The sequence below is a fragment of the Paramormyrops kingsleyae genome, chromosome 7, assembly GCF_048594095.1.
Source record: "Paramormyrops kingsleyae isolate MSU_618 chromosome 7, PKINGS_0.4, whole genome shotgun sequence".
Taxonomy (NCBI): Eukaryota; Metazoa; Chordata; class Actinopteri; order Osteoglossiformes; family Mormyridae; genus Paramormyrops; species Paramormyrops kingsleyae.
Genome location: NC_132803.1, coordinates 35,993,139 through 36,011,444, shown reverse-complemented (window position 1 = coordinate 36,011,444; position 18,306 = coordinate 35,993,139). Strand labels below are relative to the sequence as shown.

Below are 18,306 nucleotides of genomic sequence, written 5' to 3'. Positions count from 1 at the left end.
CTCACAAAAGACATTGACGGTAAACTGGTCTTTTCCCGATGCATCTAATCTTGCTTTGATTACTCCACATTCAATAAAAATACTCCTTGTGGCCCCGTCAGGAAAGCAGCGGGCCCCAAACCCGGTGCTGGGACACTCTGCGTCTGGCCGCCATTTCCAGCCGACCCAACGATGAGTCAGGGGCGGGGCCACAGGGACAATGGTCCAAGCTAAAAGCCGAGTGGCACCTCCCCTGTCACTCCCCAATTCTAAACACATCATTGGTTCATTTATGACCCCACCTTAAACTTTATTTGAAACATGAGGGCTGTGTGTACACCATGCTACGCAGTCAGGTGTGGAGAGACTGCATTTTTATATTTACTCAGATTAACTAACACACACACACACACCCTATTGGGGCCCCTGCACGAGGAGAGAGCCGGTCTGCATGCTTCTCTTTTCAGAGACGACTTACTTCGTTTGAAGGAACTAAGGTGCCGTGGAACAATCCACCATTGTGATAGGCAAATCAACCTTTAAGGCGAAGCATATGGGACACTTTTCTGGGACGCAGAAAACAAACATCAGGGGGAGGATTTGATAAAGAATTAGTGTGAGCCATTGGGAGGGCGGGCACAGATGACGCCTTGACGGCTTCGGCTCCCATGGTCTGGAAGCAATGCTTGCTATCAGGCTGCGTGGGGTATTTTACTCAGATGGGGAAATTTCGGGGGTGGTGGTGAATGACAGGGACCTTGTGGGGATTTTTTGCCAGGAGTACCATTTCTGGAACGGTACTCCATACCTTTCCATACTCCCGAAACAGGCTGCTCCGTACCTTTCCATACACCGTTACACAACCCACCCACTGACTCTATCCAAGTAAAGCGGGCACTACTGTATATATTTCGTAGACTTTTATCCAAAGTGATGTCGATTTTTTTGAGAGAGCAGGGTCCCTCCCACCAATCAGCTCACATGCTAGGCGAGATGCCTTCAGTTGTGTGCTTTGGGCAGTCCTTGTCTTGTTTTCATTGAATTTATTTAGCAGAAGCTTCTATTTAAAACTGGCATGAAACTGAAAATGCTTGATCAGCCAATTGGGGCTAGGAGCCAACACCCTGTTTTTACAAATAAACATCAGCACAAACCAGGGCCCAGAATATCCACTTTCCTATGTCGTTGGTGCTAACATGCACCACGACCACTGGATCCACCCCGGCTGGGGCCAAAAGCCTGTCCACTTGATTCGGAAGGTCCCCTACCTGGACACCAGGCAGGCAAGACACCGTACGGGATGCTCTATCACAGGTGCACACATAACTATCTACACCTCTGATAATTGAATCCCCTCGAGTTGCTCCTCGAGGTCACGAACCTGGACCATGAGTGAGTCCACTAACTTGCATCGCTCGCAGACAAAGTCCGACTGGACGCAAGCATCCAGAAGGGCAAACATCTTGCAAACACAACACTGAGCTGGCCCCATAATTACCTAACTCACTATGGCCTCATCCTTTACTCCCAGCCCAGTATATTAATATAATATTATTAATATTATATTAATAATATTAATATAATAGCAAAGCTCAGAACAACTGTCCTTTCAGAGTTAATGTTACCGACGTTAGATAATATTACTTCGCTGTTTGTAGCGAAGGTAGGCAGACAGAAACGCCGCTCGCGCAACGCCTGCAGCTATCGATAACACTCACGCTGTCAATTAACAAGGACAGACAAGTACTCACGTAGACAGAGAAAAAAAAATATAAAAGTTAAAAGTGAAACAACAGCCACCCACGTAACCGTACTGGCACACAAACACTCAAATATACTTCCAGATAATTCCAGTCAACCGCTTCAACAGGCTCACAACACAAGTGCACACAGCGGCTACACCACTCCAGCACAGTGCAGCAATCCCAGCAGCCTCAACAGCAATCCCAGAAATCTCAGTGAGATAACCTCTTCCCCTTTTTATGACACCATGCATGCAACTCCACACATTCAGGTTGATAACCTATAACCACCTGTATCCCGCTTCCTCCCAATCATAACGGCAAGGCCATGCCCAGACAAGGGAGTGAAATGAAGCCAGACGCCATCGATCATCAATAGGAGGGAATACGCACACCAGTCTGGGCAGGTAAACCGATAACAGCCTCAGCGAAGCCCAAGCGAACAGCTTCGCCTCAGTGCTTTGGCCCATTAATATTTGATAAAGCAATTTAAACTGATGTGCTTATTCAGAAGTGCTCCTTTAATCCTTGGACTAGAAAAGAAATAGGAGGGTATTAAATTTGTCTGTCATTTTTTAATGGAAAAAAAGAATGTATGTCTTTTACTAATGAAATAAAAACTAAATCAGATCAAAAAATACATTATATAAGCACAAACAAAATACATTTCGACCATTTAAATAGCAGAATGTGGCTTGAAGTATACTTTGGCCTGGGGCAATCTGTGCCCTATCCCAGAGTGTGACAAAAAGCCCTTGGCGTCATAAACCAAGCGTTCCTGTCTGATGAAACTCAAACAGGATAGCCCTTCAGTGAGTTGGGTGTTAAACTTGGTTTTATAGTGATCTAACCCTGAGATATGTCTCATCAACACCCTGCTGGTGCAACATGAATGCTAGGATTAGAGAAAGTTCCCACCGAAAGAGACGGCAGAGCTCAGATCATCACTCAATCCCTCCTTATATCTGCAACAGTGAGGCAGAGTGGAACTGGGGAGACCTGGAGTCTGTCCCAGGCTGGGGGGGGGGACACCCTAGATGGGATGCCAGACCATTGTTCAACAAATCACACTACGGCTAATTCAGAGACACTGGTTAGCCAAACCAGATGTGACTGAACTGCAGGAGGAATCCCACATAAAAGAGGGAGAATAAGCAACTTCTACACAGAGGGAGATGGGACCCAAAGCCCTGGCCCTGGAGTGTGAGTGAGCTTCCACTGAATGGCAACTGCATCACATATTCATTCCTGATTTCTCGTCTTATTTCTCATCACACTGCCATTTGCCAGTCCTCTATCGCACTGGATGTCTGTCCTATGGCCCAATGCACCGGTCCCCTCCCTTGTGTTCCTCAAACACGTGACAATAAAAACTTGAAACCTGATGGAAAATGTGACTGGATGTAGCAATACTTCAGTGAGTCTTACACGAGGTCAGAGGACACGGAAAAGGAAAAGGTCACCTTCGGACGGCATCCCTCTTCTGTACGTCGATGTTCTCCCACCACTTGGAGAAGTAGGAGATCTCGGACCACAGCATCTTACGCCGCACGTCCTCATGTAGCTTCACCACCATGTTGTTGAGGATGTGCTGAGTCTGGTCCCTGTAGTAGTCATCAAACGTCTTCAGCCAGCCTGTAAAAGCAACCGGCCGTTAATCTCCGCTCCCCCCTTCACATCGCCGCTGCTTTCTCCTGTGTGATTAATACAGCCAGGCTCAGCCAGATAAACTGCTGCTGTACATGCACAGCATCGGGGGGATATACACACACACACAGCACAAAATCAGACACTGATCAAGGTCAAGTGGGGGGGGGGGGCGCGCACCACACAAAACACAGCTGGCAAACAACTTCATAGAGCCATATTTCGTAACAAGTAAAAAAAATAAGCAGGGCAGCCTCAGGGCTGTATCACTTCAGGATTTACCAAAAGACATGTTTTTGAAATAATATAGGGGGAGTGAATATCTGCATTCCTGCTACCCAAGAGCAAGTGATTTCACCTTCAGAAAGAGGAGTTCTGCAGAGACAAAGAGGTTCATACTCCACAGACCACAGAAAACCATGCAGAGAGAATCAGCAGCTCTTACTGATCAATGGCAGGGAAACACTAACAAACAGGAAGAAACTTCTCATTCATATTTAATATCAATATTCATTAATATTAATAGTCATTCTGCAGTTTGAGTCCCACACCTACTGTGCGCATGTGTGTGTGTGTGTGTGGGGGGGGGGGGGCACGGCACACTGAAAGCGAGAGAAATATGTGTTTATTCATATTGTGAAGAACATCAGACTACAACCACTTTCAGGTGTTCAAAATGGTGGTTTTGTGGACCCAGGTGGACAACAAGACCCCTAACAAAACTTACAGCAAAGGCACTGAGAACTTTCTGTGACTGTTTCACAGGAATGGATGGCCAATACTATGCTTGAGCAACGGTTTTATTAGAGGACAAACTGCTGGAAGAAACTACGGCACCCAGAATCCTTAGTACCAAAGCAAAGCCAAACACAATCCACATCAAGGCAATGGAGACAGAGACCAGGAGCTGGAGGGAGGCAGCAAAACTCCAGAATCCTGATTCTCTTCTAATGTCACAACAAAATTTCAAGGGAATCCCCACACATTCAAACCCATGTCATAAGCCACTATTTAACTCCTGCAATACCCTAGTGGACAAAGGTAATAATGGTAAGTGCAGGCTTTTGGCTGAGGTAGGGTTACCGTTAAACCAGTCAGACCGCTGTTGGTTAAAGCAGAAGTAAAATGTGTGAATGTGGGTCAAAACAAACTGGCACAGTCTTTGCAAACGACTGTACTTAATGAGGTAGCTATGCTGCTTAGCTACCAATAGCAGTTCGTTAAAATTACAGTAAGTGTCGAGTTCGAGGTCCTGGCTTCCTGTCCACTTCCCCCTTTTCCTTCCTCTCTCAGCCAGGAAACTCTGGGCGATGTTTTCTGATGTGACCCGGGTGAGGCAGGCAAAAGATCCACCCCCAAATTGGTTATTTATCTGAAATTAAAACCTCATGTCCCTTGCTGCGGGATTCAGAAGGAAGTTCATTATTTAAACACTTTTAAACTTGCTGGGAGAGAAAGGGGGTAAATTGTCATTGTGAGGAAGCTTCCCACCCACTCTGTCTGTTTGGCTTAAAGTTTTTTAAAAAATTACAGGGGCGGGGGGGGGGGGGGGGGTTCCTTACCTTACAGTTTTTAGCTTTGGTTTGAATTCTAGAAACAAAACTCCAATTTTAAATGCCCAAAATGTGAGTTTCATACTTTTCCCACCCACAGATTTTTGTCTCATATGTTCAACAAGTTTAATAATTAAAAAAAAAAGTTTCATGCCTAACAAACTACACAATAAATACAATAAATGTAATGTATTAAATGGATTATTAAACATTTTTGGTAGTCAGTAAGGTGATCTGTACATTCCAGCTTTTGAGAAAAATGTACCAAGACTCACAATCTGGGGGGGGGGGGGGGAAACAAACAAAAACATTGCAACAGAAGTCATTCTGCGAAACAAAACAATACAAGAGTCTGAATATAATTGTTTTGTCTGTCCCAACTGTGGTGGAAAGACAAGTGACAAGTTTAAACTGGTTTTAGACAGTTGAACTGCAGTATTTACCCACATTTATGTAGATCTGCTGCCACAGAGTGAGTGTGTGCAGAATGCATGATGTGAAAGTGAACAGATGTCAATTGCTTTAAGTAAATGCTGAAATACAGGGCTGTGGAGTCGGTAGATAAATGCTCCGACTCCGACTCCTCAGTTTCTAAATCTTCCGACTCCGACTCCCCGACTCCTCTGTATGTATATACTATGCTAATGTATTTTCTACATCCATTGAAGGAAAGGAAGGCAACATACATGTCATTTCACCACAGAACTACTGGCTAGGAAGCCAACACTCTACTATAATGCCAGATTAAAGACAAACACAATGAAAACAAGGTTTCAAGGGTAGCGCATAGCGAAGGGGAGCCGACGGAGCTGAGAACACACCAGATGATTTTTCAGGCGTTTGAATCGGCAGTGCATCTGTAAATGTATGGGGGGCTTTAGGCTAGGTTCACAGTTCCCTGTAACAGTGGAACATGACACAATGAAAAGCGGTGCCGCACCTTACCTGTGCATTACATCCCATATAGTGACGCATACAGTCAATGAAAAGCATGCTTCATGGTTACTTGACATGTTCGTTTTGTGGTAACATTATGCACTGCATGCATTGGGCTTTATTCTTACAGCAGAGTAGTAGTTCATTATGACTGTTTGTGAATTGGGACATTTCAACTTACTTTTTTAATTCCCATTTAAATTTAGTAGGAGTCGGAGTCGGAGTCTTAACTTTTTGCCGACTCCGACTCCGACTCCAGGTACCCAAAATTGTCTCCGACTCCAACTCCGACTCCACAGCCCTGCTGAAATACTGCTGAAAACCATGGCTGGAGAGGCGAGTATCCCACCTCGCCGCTGAGTTTCTTTGCAGGATTAGGAATTAGCGATTAGGGATAAATACCAAGCGGTTTGGATTTCAAAGAGCAGCGTCACACAGCAAATTCTCACGCGCCGTTTGACATAGTGTACCTGGAACATTCTCTATAGAGAAATATATATCCTTGTGAAATGGAATGAGAAGGGCATTGGACTCGAGTGCCTGCCAGCGATTTACCCTGTTCCTCACCCAAAAGGGCCCAACGACCTCAAAATCACATGGTAAGAAGGACACGGCTCTTTATTTTCAGAGCTGCAGCAGGACAACTGGAAGATGACTCAGCAGAAACAGATAGTGCTTTTAAAAACAAGAGGATCCACCCTCCCATCAGGCCAGGAATGCTATGTGGCCTCAGAGTCCTATAGCTGTTTGCAGAACCAAGGAAGGACCCATTTTGGGGAAGGTGGGGGTGGAGACACTCCCACTGTCTGTATGAGTTAACAGTGACCTAGACAGTATACTGTACATCATCCCATCCTCCCCCCTCATTAATTCTTACACATACCCTCCATACCTGTAACCAAAAGGTTGTTGGTTTGAATCCCATGCTCAGTACAGTAGCCATATCTCCATTGGGCCTTTGAGAAAGGCCCTTAAATTGCCTGAAAAATACTGCAGGGACGCCAGATTAATGGCTGACCCTGTGCTCAAACCCCAAACTTCACTCTCACCTGCATATGTGTAGAACAAGATGGGAAATGGGAAAGCATCATTTCATTTAAGGAGTCAGATTCCCACTTTGTTACCTTAAACCGCACCATGCTCACCAGCAAAGCCAGTATGTGCTACACACACCCCATTCAGAAGGCTCCAGTAAACAGCCATATTTACTGGTCATTATGAACAGGACACAGGCTGTGACTAATACCCAGTGTTTAAAGCCTAGTTTCAAACAGAACTTTGAGGCAGGTGACCATCTCCTTGTCAGGCCCACAAAAAGCATAATGACTGTATTCATTCGCTTGCTCATTGCTTGCAAGAACATGAGGACAAAGACTGGCGCCAATGGCCTTGACTTACCGGGGTCATTGTGGGAATGTGGCACGACAAACACCTGCAGGGGCTCCTGGTCCCACTCATGGCCCTCGTAAGTGATATCAAAGCCCTGCTTCCACACGCCGCCGTCAGGGTTGTCAAACGCCAGCAGGTCATACACTTCCAGCATCTGAGGGAACAGGGTAAAACGCGGTAAAACACGTGGTAAAAGATGCTCGACTGGCCAGTGTTAGAAGAGCTTCATGAAAGCTGCCACCATCTGTGCTTTTGGACACATCATGCAGACCACGCACAGAAGAACGTCAAGCTTGGAAGCTGTGACTTTTGTGAACTTCATTGACCTCACATACCCCAAGCTGCAGCCTGGACCCCAACACTGCTGATTGAACAGCACAGATTAACCTCACCAATCTCACCAGATTAACCTCCATTGTCAGACTCTCATGGGTCTCTAACTCCACAGACAAACTCTACACTCGGCACGGCATTAATTCTGAAAGACAGTATCAGTAATACAAGGTTAATTAATTTCAGGATAATTAAAACTGTTAACACGCTTATCTGAGGAAAATGGACTTCAACTGATTGAGATATAGTAGAACCAGCCATGATATTAAAAACTATCAATTTTACTAAATACGTTCACTGTGGGGGGGGGGGGGGAAATCAAATTATTCATATGATTAAACATCGCACCACTGCACCAAAACATCATAAAAAATTATAAAGAATTTAAAAAGTGCCAAATTAATCAAAATAGCTAAAAAGCAAGAACCTAACTAAAGAGCCTGAAACTCACCATCCACAAAGTCTCCATCAAAAAAAAAAAAAAAAACGCATAAAACACTTCTAATCAACACCTAAATATTAACTATACTGCCAGTATATCAACTGCAACGCTAATAAATTAACACAACATATAGACAATATAACCACGCATCAAAAACTAATTTACTTTTAAAAGCGATAAATCATTTGTAACAAAAGGAGATCCAGTGTCCATGATTAAATATTGATCAGACAAGAAACCGAATAATCAGAGATCCCTCATCCAGGCAGAGATGAAGCAAATGCAGGATTTCTCAGCAGCGGGAGGTTCCGGAAACGCCCCATTGCTTTGCGTGACATTTCCATCACCCCTCCGCCTGCAGCTAAGAAAATGTCACGTCATATTTCGGGAACATTTTCGTCAGAATGATTTAGCAGAGTATTTCATTTGAACTGAAAGCCCTTTATCCAAAATTAATACTATTGATGCACCAATGTGGAAATTTTAACCAACACTGATAACAGATATAGTTTTGTCTGATATTGCCGATAACCAATGCGATAATAGGCCAACCTCTGAGCGCCACGTATCTGTAGCGAAACCGATACCGGTGACGTTACCTCTTAAGAACCCATGAATGCAGGTAGCAGCCGCATGACATAACGCAGTCAGTGAAATGTTAGTGAAGAAGGACCAACTTTAAGGTTCTAAGTGCTGAATGAGCCAACGAAATCCCTCGTCCACCACTAAGGAAAATGGCTGACCAATGCGAGCGTTAAGATTAAAATTAACTCTATTGATCCCAAGGGGAAATTCATCTTCATTATTTTAGTAATAGCATCCTTAGATCTGGTGCTGCAAACTAAAGTCCAAATATTGGCTGGAAATAACTGACCCAGACTGACACATCATACTGATGCCCATGTCTTGATTGTCTTGACAAATATTGGCCAATAACGATATACTGGCCGATATATCATGCATCTTCTGCAGGAAGATCTCACCTGCACCCCCTCAGCAGACTTGGAATAGGACCTAGCTGCAAACTGGCAGTCCTCCGGCTGGACAGGGAGTACCAACGGGGGTGTCAGTACTGCGCCTGGCATGGTGGCCCTGCTCTGGTTGCCCGCTTCCAATCCCCCCCTGCCATCCTTCACCGACTTGCTGAGGTTTATGATGGAGTCCCTTATGTTGGAGATGATCTCATTGTTCTCTGCCAGCAGCCTCTCCAGATGATCGATCTTCTCCTGCAGGATGGAGAGTTGGCCCTGAGCGAGGGAAGGTGGAAAGGACAAGAGAGTTACTGGAAATTACACACCATAGGGATGCCACAAAGAGCGGTGACACAGTGTCATCTTACAGCCGCGTATACCGCCACTCAAAGCAGTGTCATCTTACAGCCGCGTATACCGCCACTCAAAGCAGTGTCATCTTACAGCCGCGTATACCGCCACTCAAAGCAGTGTCATCTTACAGCCGCGTATACCGCCACTCAAAGCAGTGTCATCTTACAGCCGCGTATACCGCCACTCAAAGCAGTGTCATCTTACAGCCGCGTATACCGCCACTCAAAGCAGTGTCATCTTACAGCCGCGTATACCGCCACTCAAAGCAGTGTCATCTTACAGCCGCGTATACCGCCACTCAAAGCAGTGTCATCTTACAGCCGCGTATACCGCCACTCAAAGCAGTGGCATCTTACAGCCGCGTATACCGCCACTCAAAGCAGTGGCATCTTACAGCACCGTATACCGCCACTCAAAGCACACGTTTCCAGCCACGAATAGGGTGCTAATGATACATATGATAATCATCACAAGTAATAACTTGACTTTCCATTTTCTCATGATTCGTATGGGACAAAGTTTCTCTAGAACTAAACTCAACACTGTGAACACAGCACAGGGAACGCCTCAGGACTGTGCCCGGACCCCTCAAACATTCACTTTTGCTTCCTGAAGCTTCTATATGGTGCCTTTGGGTGAGTCTCCTGCTGTGAAGGTGAATCAATGCCCCAGATTTACTTCATGAGCAGGCTGGGGAGAGAAAGCCTCCCCCCCTCTGACTGTACTTCACTTCAACTCCCTTCGATCCCCCCGCAGAGATTCTGCTGAAAAGAAGCCCCCCCCCAACCCCCAACCCCCGGCATGCTTTATAGCGGCTCGTTCCTACATCCATGCCGATCGCAACACTTAGCATTTACACGAAACAGCTCTTAGCTGTTACTGGAGGATTATTTAAAGCTTTGCCAAAACTCCAAGCTAGCATTGGGTGGATACTATTCCTTTAGTAATGGCTTCATTACTACCAACATTGACAACAGATGCTTTACTACAGTACTTTGAATATTTGCGACCACTTCAGCAGCTGCTGACTCATTGTCCTGGCGCTCAGTAAGGAGGAACAGTGCGATCCAGGCAATGCTTGATGGAGCCTCATTCAGCTCTTGCTTTAATGCCTCTGTTCACTCAGGGATATCACCCATGCAACAGCTTTGCTTCTCAGCTACTTGAGAAGGATCATCATACAGAAGGACCGCCATATTTATCCTTCACACACCATCCACTGCTAAAAAGTTGCAGTTTATTCTCTCTTCCATTTCTGAGGTGGCGACTCAACAGGTTAGGACTCTCTGGCTGTAAACGGAAGGTCGCTAGTTCAAATCCCAGGGTCAGCAGAGTGATGTCACAGCTGGGTCCCTGCTGTTTAGTGGGGCCCTACGTGTCTAATCTCTGTCTGCCCCAAAAGTGCAGGTATATAATGAAAGTGACTGCATGTTCATAACTGCACGGTCACCTTTTCTTGCGCAAAGCTTTAGTCAAGGTTTTAAAACGTACCAAAAAAAAAAACAGTAATTTTTTAAATTAGGGAAATGTGAGCATTCGACCACACTTGTGTCAGCCACCGTAATGCTAATGCTACGTCCTTATACAAAATTAGTTATGGTTACATTCACAAAATAACCCATTATATACATATGAAAAAGGTTAAAAATGACAAATTAAGACAACTACTAGAAAATAGAAAATGATAAAGAGAAAGGATTAGGAGAAAATGATGCTTAAATGCACTCAAAAGCGGCTTCGCAAAACTTGACGACGGTTAATTCTATTGTGGCAGTGAAATGACAGAAAGGTGCAAATAGACACAAGCGTTACTGCCAAACAGGATACATCTGCTGTTTTGATACCACTTAATAAGCCCTACAAAGAAGCCAACAGCTCTGTATCCAGTGCATTTTAGCAAAGAAAAGAGATAAATTTCACAATATTCACTTAATGACATCTAACCCTTCCCAAAGCGCTTTTCTGACAGGCTTCCAAGAACTGATACACTGGAAAATTAAGCATGTCCATAAATAAATAAATAAATAAATAAATACCAGTGAGCTTTCTTGACTTTATTTGCAGTTCTCCGTCACTAGGTCACTCAGTCACAATGTTATGCACGGTGTTTTATCAGGGGACGGCACCTCCATAGCATAACTTGATAATGTCAGCACACAGAACTAATCCTAACATAAACTCACAGCATCTACGGCGAACAAGAGCATGTTTGCTTAAATGATAAAGCAGCTGGAATCACAGCCAAACGGTGGAGGCACCAAGGTCGGATTAAAAAGGGCACGTAGTTAGCCCACAGCACGCTAATTTCCACACTGCTAATGACACGCCGTCGCAGCTTCTGCTTATACGACTGTCTTGTTCAAAGTACCAAGCTAGGAGAGTACTGTATCTCTCTGAACACCGGAGAGAAGGGCGTCATTTTGGATTCAACACTGAGGGGCTGCAGTCTCTACCGATTTTGTGATTATTGGGGGTGGGTATATTGGTTGTATTTGCTGGTTTTTTGGGGGTTACGACCCCCCTCTAATTTACACCTATGCCAGGGAACATCGCCTCCATGTCTAACTCACTGAGCTGGTTTGTAACTGGTCTATAATGGAAATACAATTGAAACTGCTGGGGTTTGAATGTGAACACAGACACACACAGACACACACAGACACACAGACACACACAGACACACAGACACACAGACACACAGACACACAGACAAAACAGACTTGTGGGCGACATTTGAGTTTTAAACATGAAGCGCATTATCCGAGAACAATGTGGAAACCAAATTCCCTCTTCACTTTGTTCCTTGTCACAAGCCCGGTAATTCAGGATTAGGACAAAAGACCTGCCTGTCAAAATGTATTCAAGCAGTGTTCCCCCACCCAGTCCTCAGGGACCCCCACACAGTTCACATTTTCGCTCCCTCCCTGCTCCCAACACACCTGCACCAAGTCCATGACTGATTTTTTGGTACAGGTGTGTTGGGGATTGTCTGACGCTCCCAGAGAACTGGGTTGAGTAACATTGTATTAAACCAAAACAAACATCTTAAAAGTGCAACTATTGCATTGTCAAGGCAAGTATTAATATTTGGGAGAGTGTTTTGAGTGAGTCTTCAAGAGGAGGTTCAGTTTGGCAGGATTCTCTCTCTCTCTCTCTCAGCAGAATTGCAGTTTCCAAACTGTGAGAGGTCTAAGGTTCAACGGTCAAGAAGAACACACAGGAAGAGAGACATATAACATCGTAACATTGAATGAAGCGAGACTAGGTCAGCCTTGGTGGAAGGCTGGTAGATAATCAGAACTGTTACGCAACACTGGCCAGAGAGTGGTTCTAAAAACAGATCAGGGTCATTATTGAAAAGCAAAACCAACTTTACATCCATTTAGAGCGGTCATGATTACTTGATAAAACGATTACCAAAAAAGCATCAATGAAAAATCTCCTTCTTGATTACTCAACAATCTGGCATAAGGGAGAAGGCACATAGCGGATGAGGGTGAAATTAAAGAGCAAAAACATCAGTTTTGTGGAAGCATTTCACATTAAAATAGAATGAAAATGCAGTTGTTTGTTAGTCTTACAAAGGTGAAAAATATCACCACAGCATGAGTGCAATACAGATATCTTGAAGAATCTGGGTCTGATGGACTGACCTAAAAATGTGAGATTAGCTATAGATATGTCCCATTTAGCCTCTCGGAATAGCATAGCCGTCTTTTTCACACTTTGACTTTAATTCAGTTCGCATAATTTACTTTCTATGATTCTTGTATGCGGGGTGGCGTGGTGCCTAGCACTGTCACCTCACACCACTGGGACCTGGGTTTGAGTCTCCGCTGGGGTTCCGTGTGTGGAGTTTACACGTTCTCCTCGTGTCGTTTCCTCCAGGTACTCCGGTTTCCCCCCACAGTCCAAATAACATTCTGAGGCTGACTGGAGTTAACAAATTGCCCATAGTTGTGTGTGTGTGTAAGTTTACCCTGTGATGGGTTAGTGGCCCATCCTGGGTTGTTCCCTGCCTTGTGCCCGTAATCCCTGGGATAGGCTCTGGACCCACAAAACCCTGAATAGGATAAGTGGTTACAGACAATGGATGAATGGATTCCTCTGTCAAAATATTAATAATCACTGCTAAAACAAAAGTTAGCTGTGTCATTTAACCACACCATCTTACATAATATGGTACATATTAACCATATAATTAGTTTTTGCAGACATATTGTGTGTTTGGCTTGTGGTTGAATGATATTGGATGTTTTTACAAAAATTAAGGGTTGAAAATGAACTATATAGCCAAATAGAACTTATCCACCAAAAAAGTCTGTCAAATGAGTTAGTGGTATTAGCGTTAGTTGTTTTATCTCTCACGAACGTGGCGCACAGTCTGACAGAGTCAAACAGCAAAGAGAAAATAATCAGGACCGTCTAAGAGAGCAAATTTAGAGCTCATGCAAAAGCAAAAACTGTGGACTGATTTATTTAATTTTTTTTTAACATATTCTAGATAATTTTGAAAAGGAATCATCGTTAGAATTGCCAAGCTTGCTAAATCTTCTTTCTTTGGCTCACCAAAGATGTTTTAGCGCTACGTACCGATGGGTTAAAGCCAGCAAATTATCACGGTCCTTGCAATGTGATAATCGCATGTGCATGAAATGTGATGTCAGTATTAACCTTGCACATCATACAAGCCTACCAGGGAGGCACTATGTCGCAGGGGGTGGCACTATCACTGCACACCACCGCTTTGTTTATATAATTTTCATTTTCACCTCGTGTGGGCGTGGCTTTTTGGCAGTCTCTGGTTTCCTTCCACTATCCAGAAACATGGAACTTAAATGCCTTAAATTGACCATATGTGTGACCCTGCAATGGCTGCTTGGTTCCTGCCTTATGTCAGCTGCAATGTATATCATAAATGATTACTCGATGAATCATCAAATTAATCGGTAGATTACTCGATTATTGATATAATCAAAAGTGACATTCGATAGTACATTCATTCAGGCCCCTCTGGTGCAAATGCCACCAGGAATTATACATGATTCTTTACTTGCGGGAGGAAATGGTAAGCAGACAATGAAATGATAGGAAGCATGAGACCATTTAAAAATCTTTTTGTTTGCAACTACACGCAAAAAAAAAAAAAATCTTCCAAGGCTGTAAGGTTCAGGGCACTCTCTAAGGACATGTCTAGTAGAAAATATGCCAGTTAAGACAACTAGAGCTGTAGGTTTTAAAAGTCTTCTCTTCAAATACGAAAGATTTCACAGATGTTTGTTACGTGAAGGAACCATTTTGAGCATGAGTGATTTAACATGCAAAACATGCAGAGTAACAGCAGCAAGGTCAGAAGTCCCCGGCCTACTTTAATGTTTGGGTAATATTTGAGATAATGCACAAACTTAATTTATACTTCACAGCAATTTATGTGATGACCTAACAATCGAGTACTTGTTCATGACTGGTTTATGCATTTTGTAAAAGCTACTTGGTTTCACAAAAAAGAAAAATAGGCAGTGTTAAGACCTCAAAACATCCATGAGAATGTGCCCAAACAGAGTTCATGACTCACGTTACGCGTTTATTAATTACATGCAGCTCAGATCTAGTTTCTACTGTACATAAACAGATGGTCCTCGCCTAAATCAAAGGATTTGAAAGGGAAGAGGACTGAGAGTTTAAATTAGTTTAAACGGATCATACTCTCTGAGAGGTATAGACAACGTACCAGACCAAGGACGTGTGTTAAATGGTTATCAACAGATCTACAAAAAGGTTCCTCCATTTACAGAAGGCCACTGTTGTTACAAATAGCGTTAGCCTCAGGTTGGCTAAGTTATTGCTTAGACTAACAGAATCAACTAGAACATCAACTACGGTAACACTGTCATTAGAAGGGCTGTAATTTATTTTTTTATGCATTTACTTAACATATCAAAAATACGCAACATTAATTATCTCCAAAGGAGAAACACCAACACACCACTGGAACAACAGTGGGAAGAAGTTCATTTTGCATATAAGCTGATAGCAGGGTTAAAAAAAAAAAACATACAAGACATCTTAGAAGGTGAAGCAAGGAACCATATTGCATATGCAGCGTGCAGGATATTCGTGTATACGTTATAGAAGCTCACTGACTTTAAATTCCGTGTCAGGAACCTAATGAAAGTTCCGGTACTTCACGTTTACTGTACGCAGTTGCTGTGTTTGGCGAGGTGTAACACTGAAGGGTGACTAACTACTTCACGGACATCCAACTGACAAGTACAGTATAATAATAAGCTACCCTAATACCATATTGTTACTCTGACTGCAATCAGTCTTTTCCTTACTTTATTTCAATGAAGCGTACAGTGTACATTAAAAATCCACCGTAGACAGACTCACTATTTGAACAGGTCCTGCATTCTTGTTTACTCACACTAAACTATAACAATAATAACAACAATATTAAACATTTCGCTTTGTTGTACGCAAGAAAACAATCAGAAATGTAGTTTAATTTATAATGACAGCGTAATCGCCAATAGAGTCGGCACACGTGTACTTTGGGTTAGCTAGTTAATATGTAACACTTGGAAGTTGATCGCTTTCATAATACGACCACAAAGTTTTCAAAGCTTATGGCTGATTCGGTTACTCACGTTTTGAAGTTTGCCCACGTTGTTGCTGGGGTTTTTGCTGTGGTCTAATTGGAGATGATCCAGCATTAGGTACAAGGAGAAAACCACCACGCAGAATATGGCACTGCCGAAGACGGTGAACTGCCGGCTCAGCTTCATCCTCAGCTGGCGTCGGGGAGCCGAAAGAGGCGAAAAAAGTTCATATAAAACTGCAAGATCACAAGTCACATGCACAGCGTGAAATTAGGCTAATAGTTAATGCCTTGGCTCTTTTCCTTTGAAGGAAATAGTGGGGAAAAACAAAAGAAAACTGACAATTCAGAAAAGCACCACTGCGGTATGAGACTTTTGAACGAGGCGTTACTAAATATTGTCCATGTTCAGGCTCCACGAACAAACTTTAAATCGCTGACAGAAGAAGAAGTAGCCGGGAAAGACGAGCCAATCACCCACTTTCACTGCCATGCGGAAGGGTTCATCGGATCCACCGAACTGAGCTGGTAAACCGCTCTGCCTTAACTCTCTTCCTGTATTTATCTAGCGTGAGCGGCCGAGGAAGTGTGCGCCAAGGTGGCGAGGGTGGCGCCGCCTACAGCCCGCACCTTACAGTCAGACCGGCCAGGTGAGGGGCCGTCGGCGACCAGTCAAGCTGACCGATAACCAGCTTTACCAATTTCCTAGTGGGAGATTCATTATAAACGTGATTATGTATTCACCCCTTCGCTTTCCAGAAAACACATTTCTAATGCACTTATAAATATAAAGTGATAGCGAACTTTAAATCTATGAATGGCATGCACAGTTTAAGAAATCACTCGGAGCGTTTTGATGTGTTTTACGGCACAGGAAATGTCAGTTAAAAAGAAACTTAATCCGTTCTTGTTTTTGTAGGGGTCCCTCTTCCTTCCGTTGGCTGTGTTAACAAACCCTAGCTGGAGCCAGTTTCAAAAGTATTGCGATTGTCCCTCGATCGCGATGAAATCCTTCTCAGGCGTAAAGTGACGCCACATGTCGACCAAACGGGAAGACTGCAAGTGCCGTGGCAGTACGCGCACCATTTCCCGGCGTCATTCAGTATTCCGTATTCCTACAGGTTTTACTTTTAGATGTGCAATTTACGCCCTCTTATCCCTCCATACTTTGACGGTAAATCATGCGTGTTTTCCCCTTGATCTCCCGCCCGGTTATCCGCGACGTGCGATCCAGGCTGGATTTTAAGACAGGATCCCAGTGACTTTGCCCATCAGCGTTATTGCAATGCACCCGTGAGCTTGGCAGCTGACTTCCAGCATCTGCCTGGCAGGGGAAAAATAAAAGCCCCCCCAGTGAAAGTGTACCCCCGCCTCCCGTGACATAACCGAGTGACGCAGATGGAGAGCAGCACCAGAGCACATTAACTCCTTATATCTTACATTAACTTAAGACCCCGCCTGCCGCCGTTACTGCTCGGTTTGCATGCTGGACTTCGGTGACTTACAGAAGCATTTAAAATAAATAATTATGACCAAACTTCCTGCTAAGATGACCTATTCTAACTTCATGTCACAATATAGCATTAAACTGTTTATACTCAATTTAAATTTTAATCTAGTTCTTGTTGTCAACGCGTCCATTCACAAATGAAAATGTACTCATTTGAAGCCTTGTGTGAAAATTCGTCTGATTGCATTAAATCTATGTAAAAGGATACTTACTATAGCGTTTTTTTTCTTCTGTTTGTAGCTTGTTCTGTCTTTATCTTTGATACATGCATATAACCCCATGGTACTTGTAATTTGGCTTTATTGTATACTAGATTTGTATTAATAAAAACATGCATTTTATTAGTGCCCATAAGTCTCTGTGTCTGCTGGGAATACAAACAGACATAGATTCCCTCCTGCACAGATGTCTCACAACACACATATCTGTTTAATGACTGAATCATCAGGCACAGTGCAGCCAAGGATAAACAATGTATACAGCATAGTGATATTTTATTAATCCCTGTGGGCAAATTCTCTTTTTGTCTGTCCCATCTTGCTCTCTGCACAGACCGGTGAGAGCAAGTTTGGGGAGTCATGGTTCTGAGTCAACCAGCGTGCAGAGCCCCTGGCACTGGGGGTTAAGGGCTTTGCCCAGGGGCCGAATAGTGGCATCCGTCCTGGATTTGAACTGGCAGCCTTCTGAAGTCAGACAGAGTCCTATGCTGCTGAGCCTTACACCGGTGGGGCCTGCTACTCTGAGTCAGCAAGAGATGCTAGTAAGATGGGGCATCTTGTGAGTCACCTACTGTGGAAACTTGGGGCCAAAATAAGCCAGTTGTTCTGCCATACATGGATCTGAAGGCCA

At 43.8% G+C, this 18,306-nt stretch overlaps 1 protein-coding gene and 1 long non-coding RNA gene across 3 annotated transcripts in view; one reads left to right on the top strand and one right to left on the bottom strand.

The window, feature by feature from the left end:
* man2a1 (mannosidase, alpha, class 2A, member 1) overlaps positions 1-17,289 on the bottom strand; it is a 69,381-nt gene extending 52,092 nt beyond the window's left edge. Inside the window, exons 1-5 of one of the 2 annotated variants that reach the window (XM_072714879.1) lie at positions 17,115-17,289; positions 15,997-16,140; positions 9,005-9,268; positions 7,256-7,400; positions 3,185-3,356 (exon numbers count right to left, since the gene is read on the bottom strand). In XM_072714879.1, the coding sequence (XP_072570980.1) occupies positions 3,185-3,356; positions 7,256-7,400; positions 9,005-9,268; positions 15,997-16,134 (719 nt within the window). In that variant the 5' untranslated portion in view covers positions 16,135-16,140; positions 17,115-17,289. Of the gene's footprint in view, positions 1-3,184; positions 3,357-7,255; positions 7,401-9,004; positions 9,269-15,996; positions 16,141-16,428; positions 16,875-17,114 lie in introns of those variants that run through there. The other variant, XM_072714878.1, reaches the window with a different exon arrangement.
* On the top strand, positions 16,469-17,291 carry LOC140592157 (uncharacterized). Its single transcript, XR_011992450.1, has 2 exons — positions 16,469-16,597; positions 16,867-17,291. It is a non-coding gene; the product is annotated as an uncharacterized lncRNA (long non-coding RNA).
* The last annotated feature ends 1,015 nt before the right edge of the window (positions 17,292-18,306 follow it).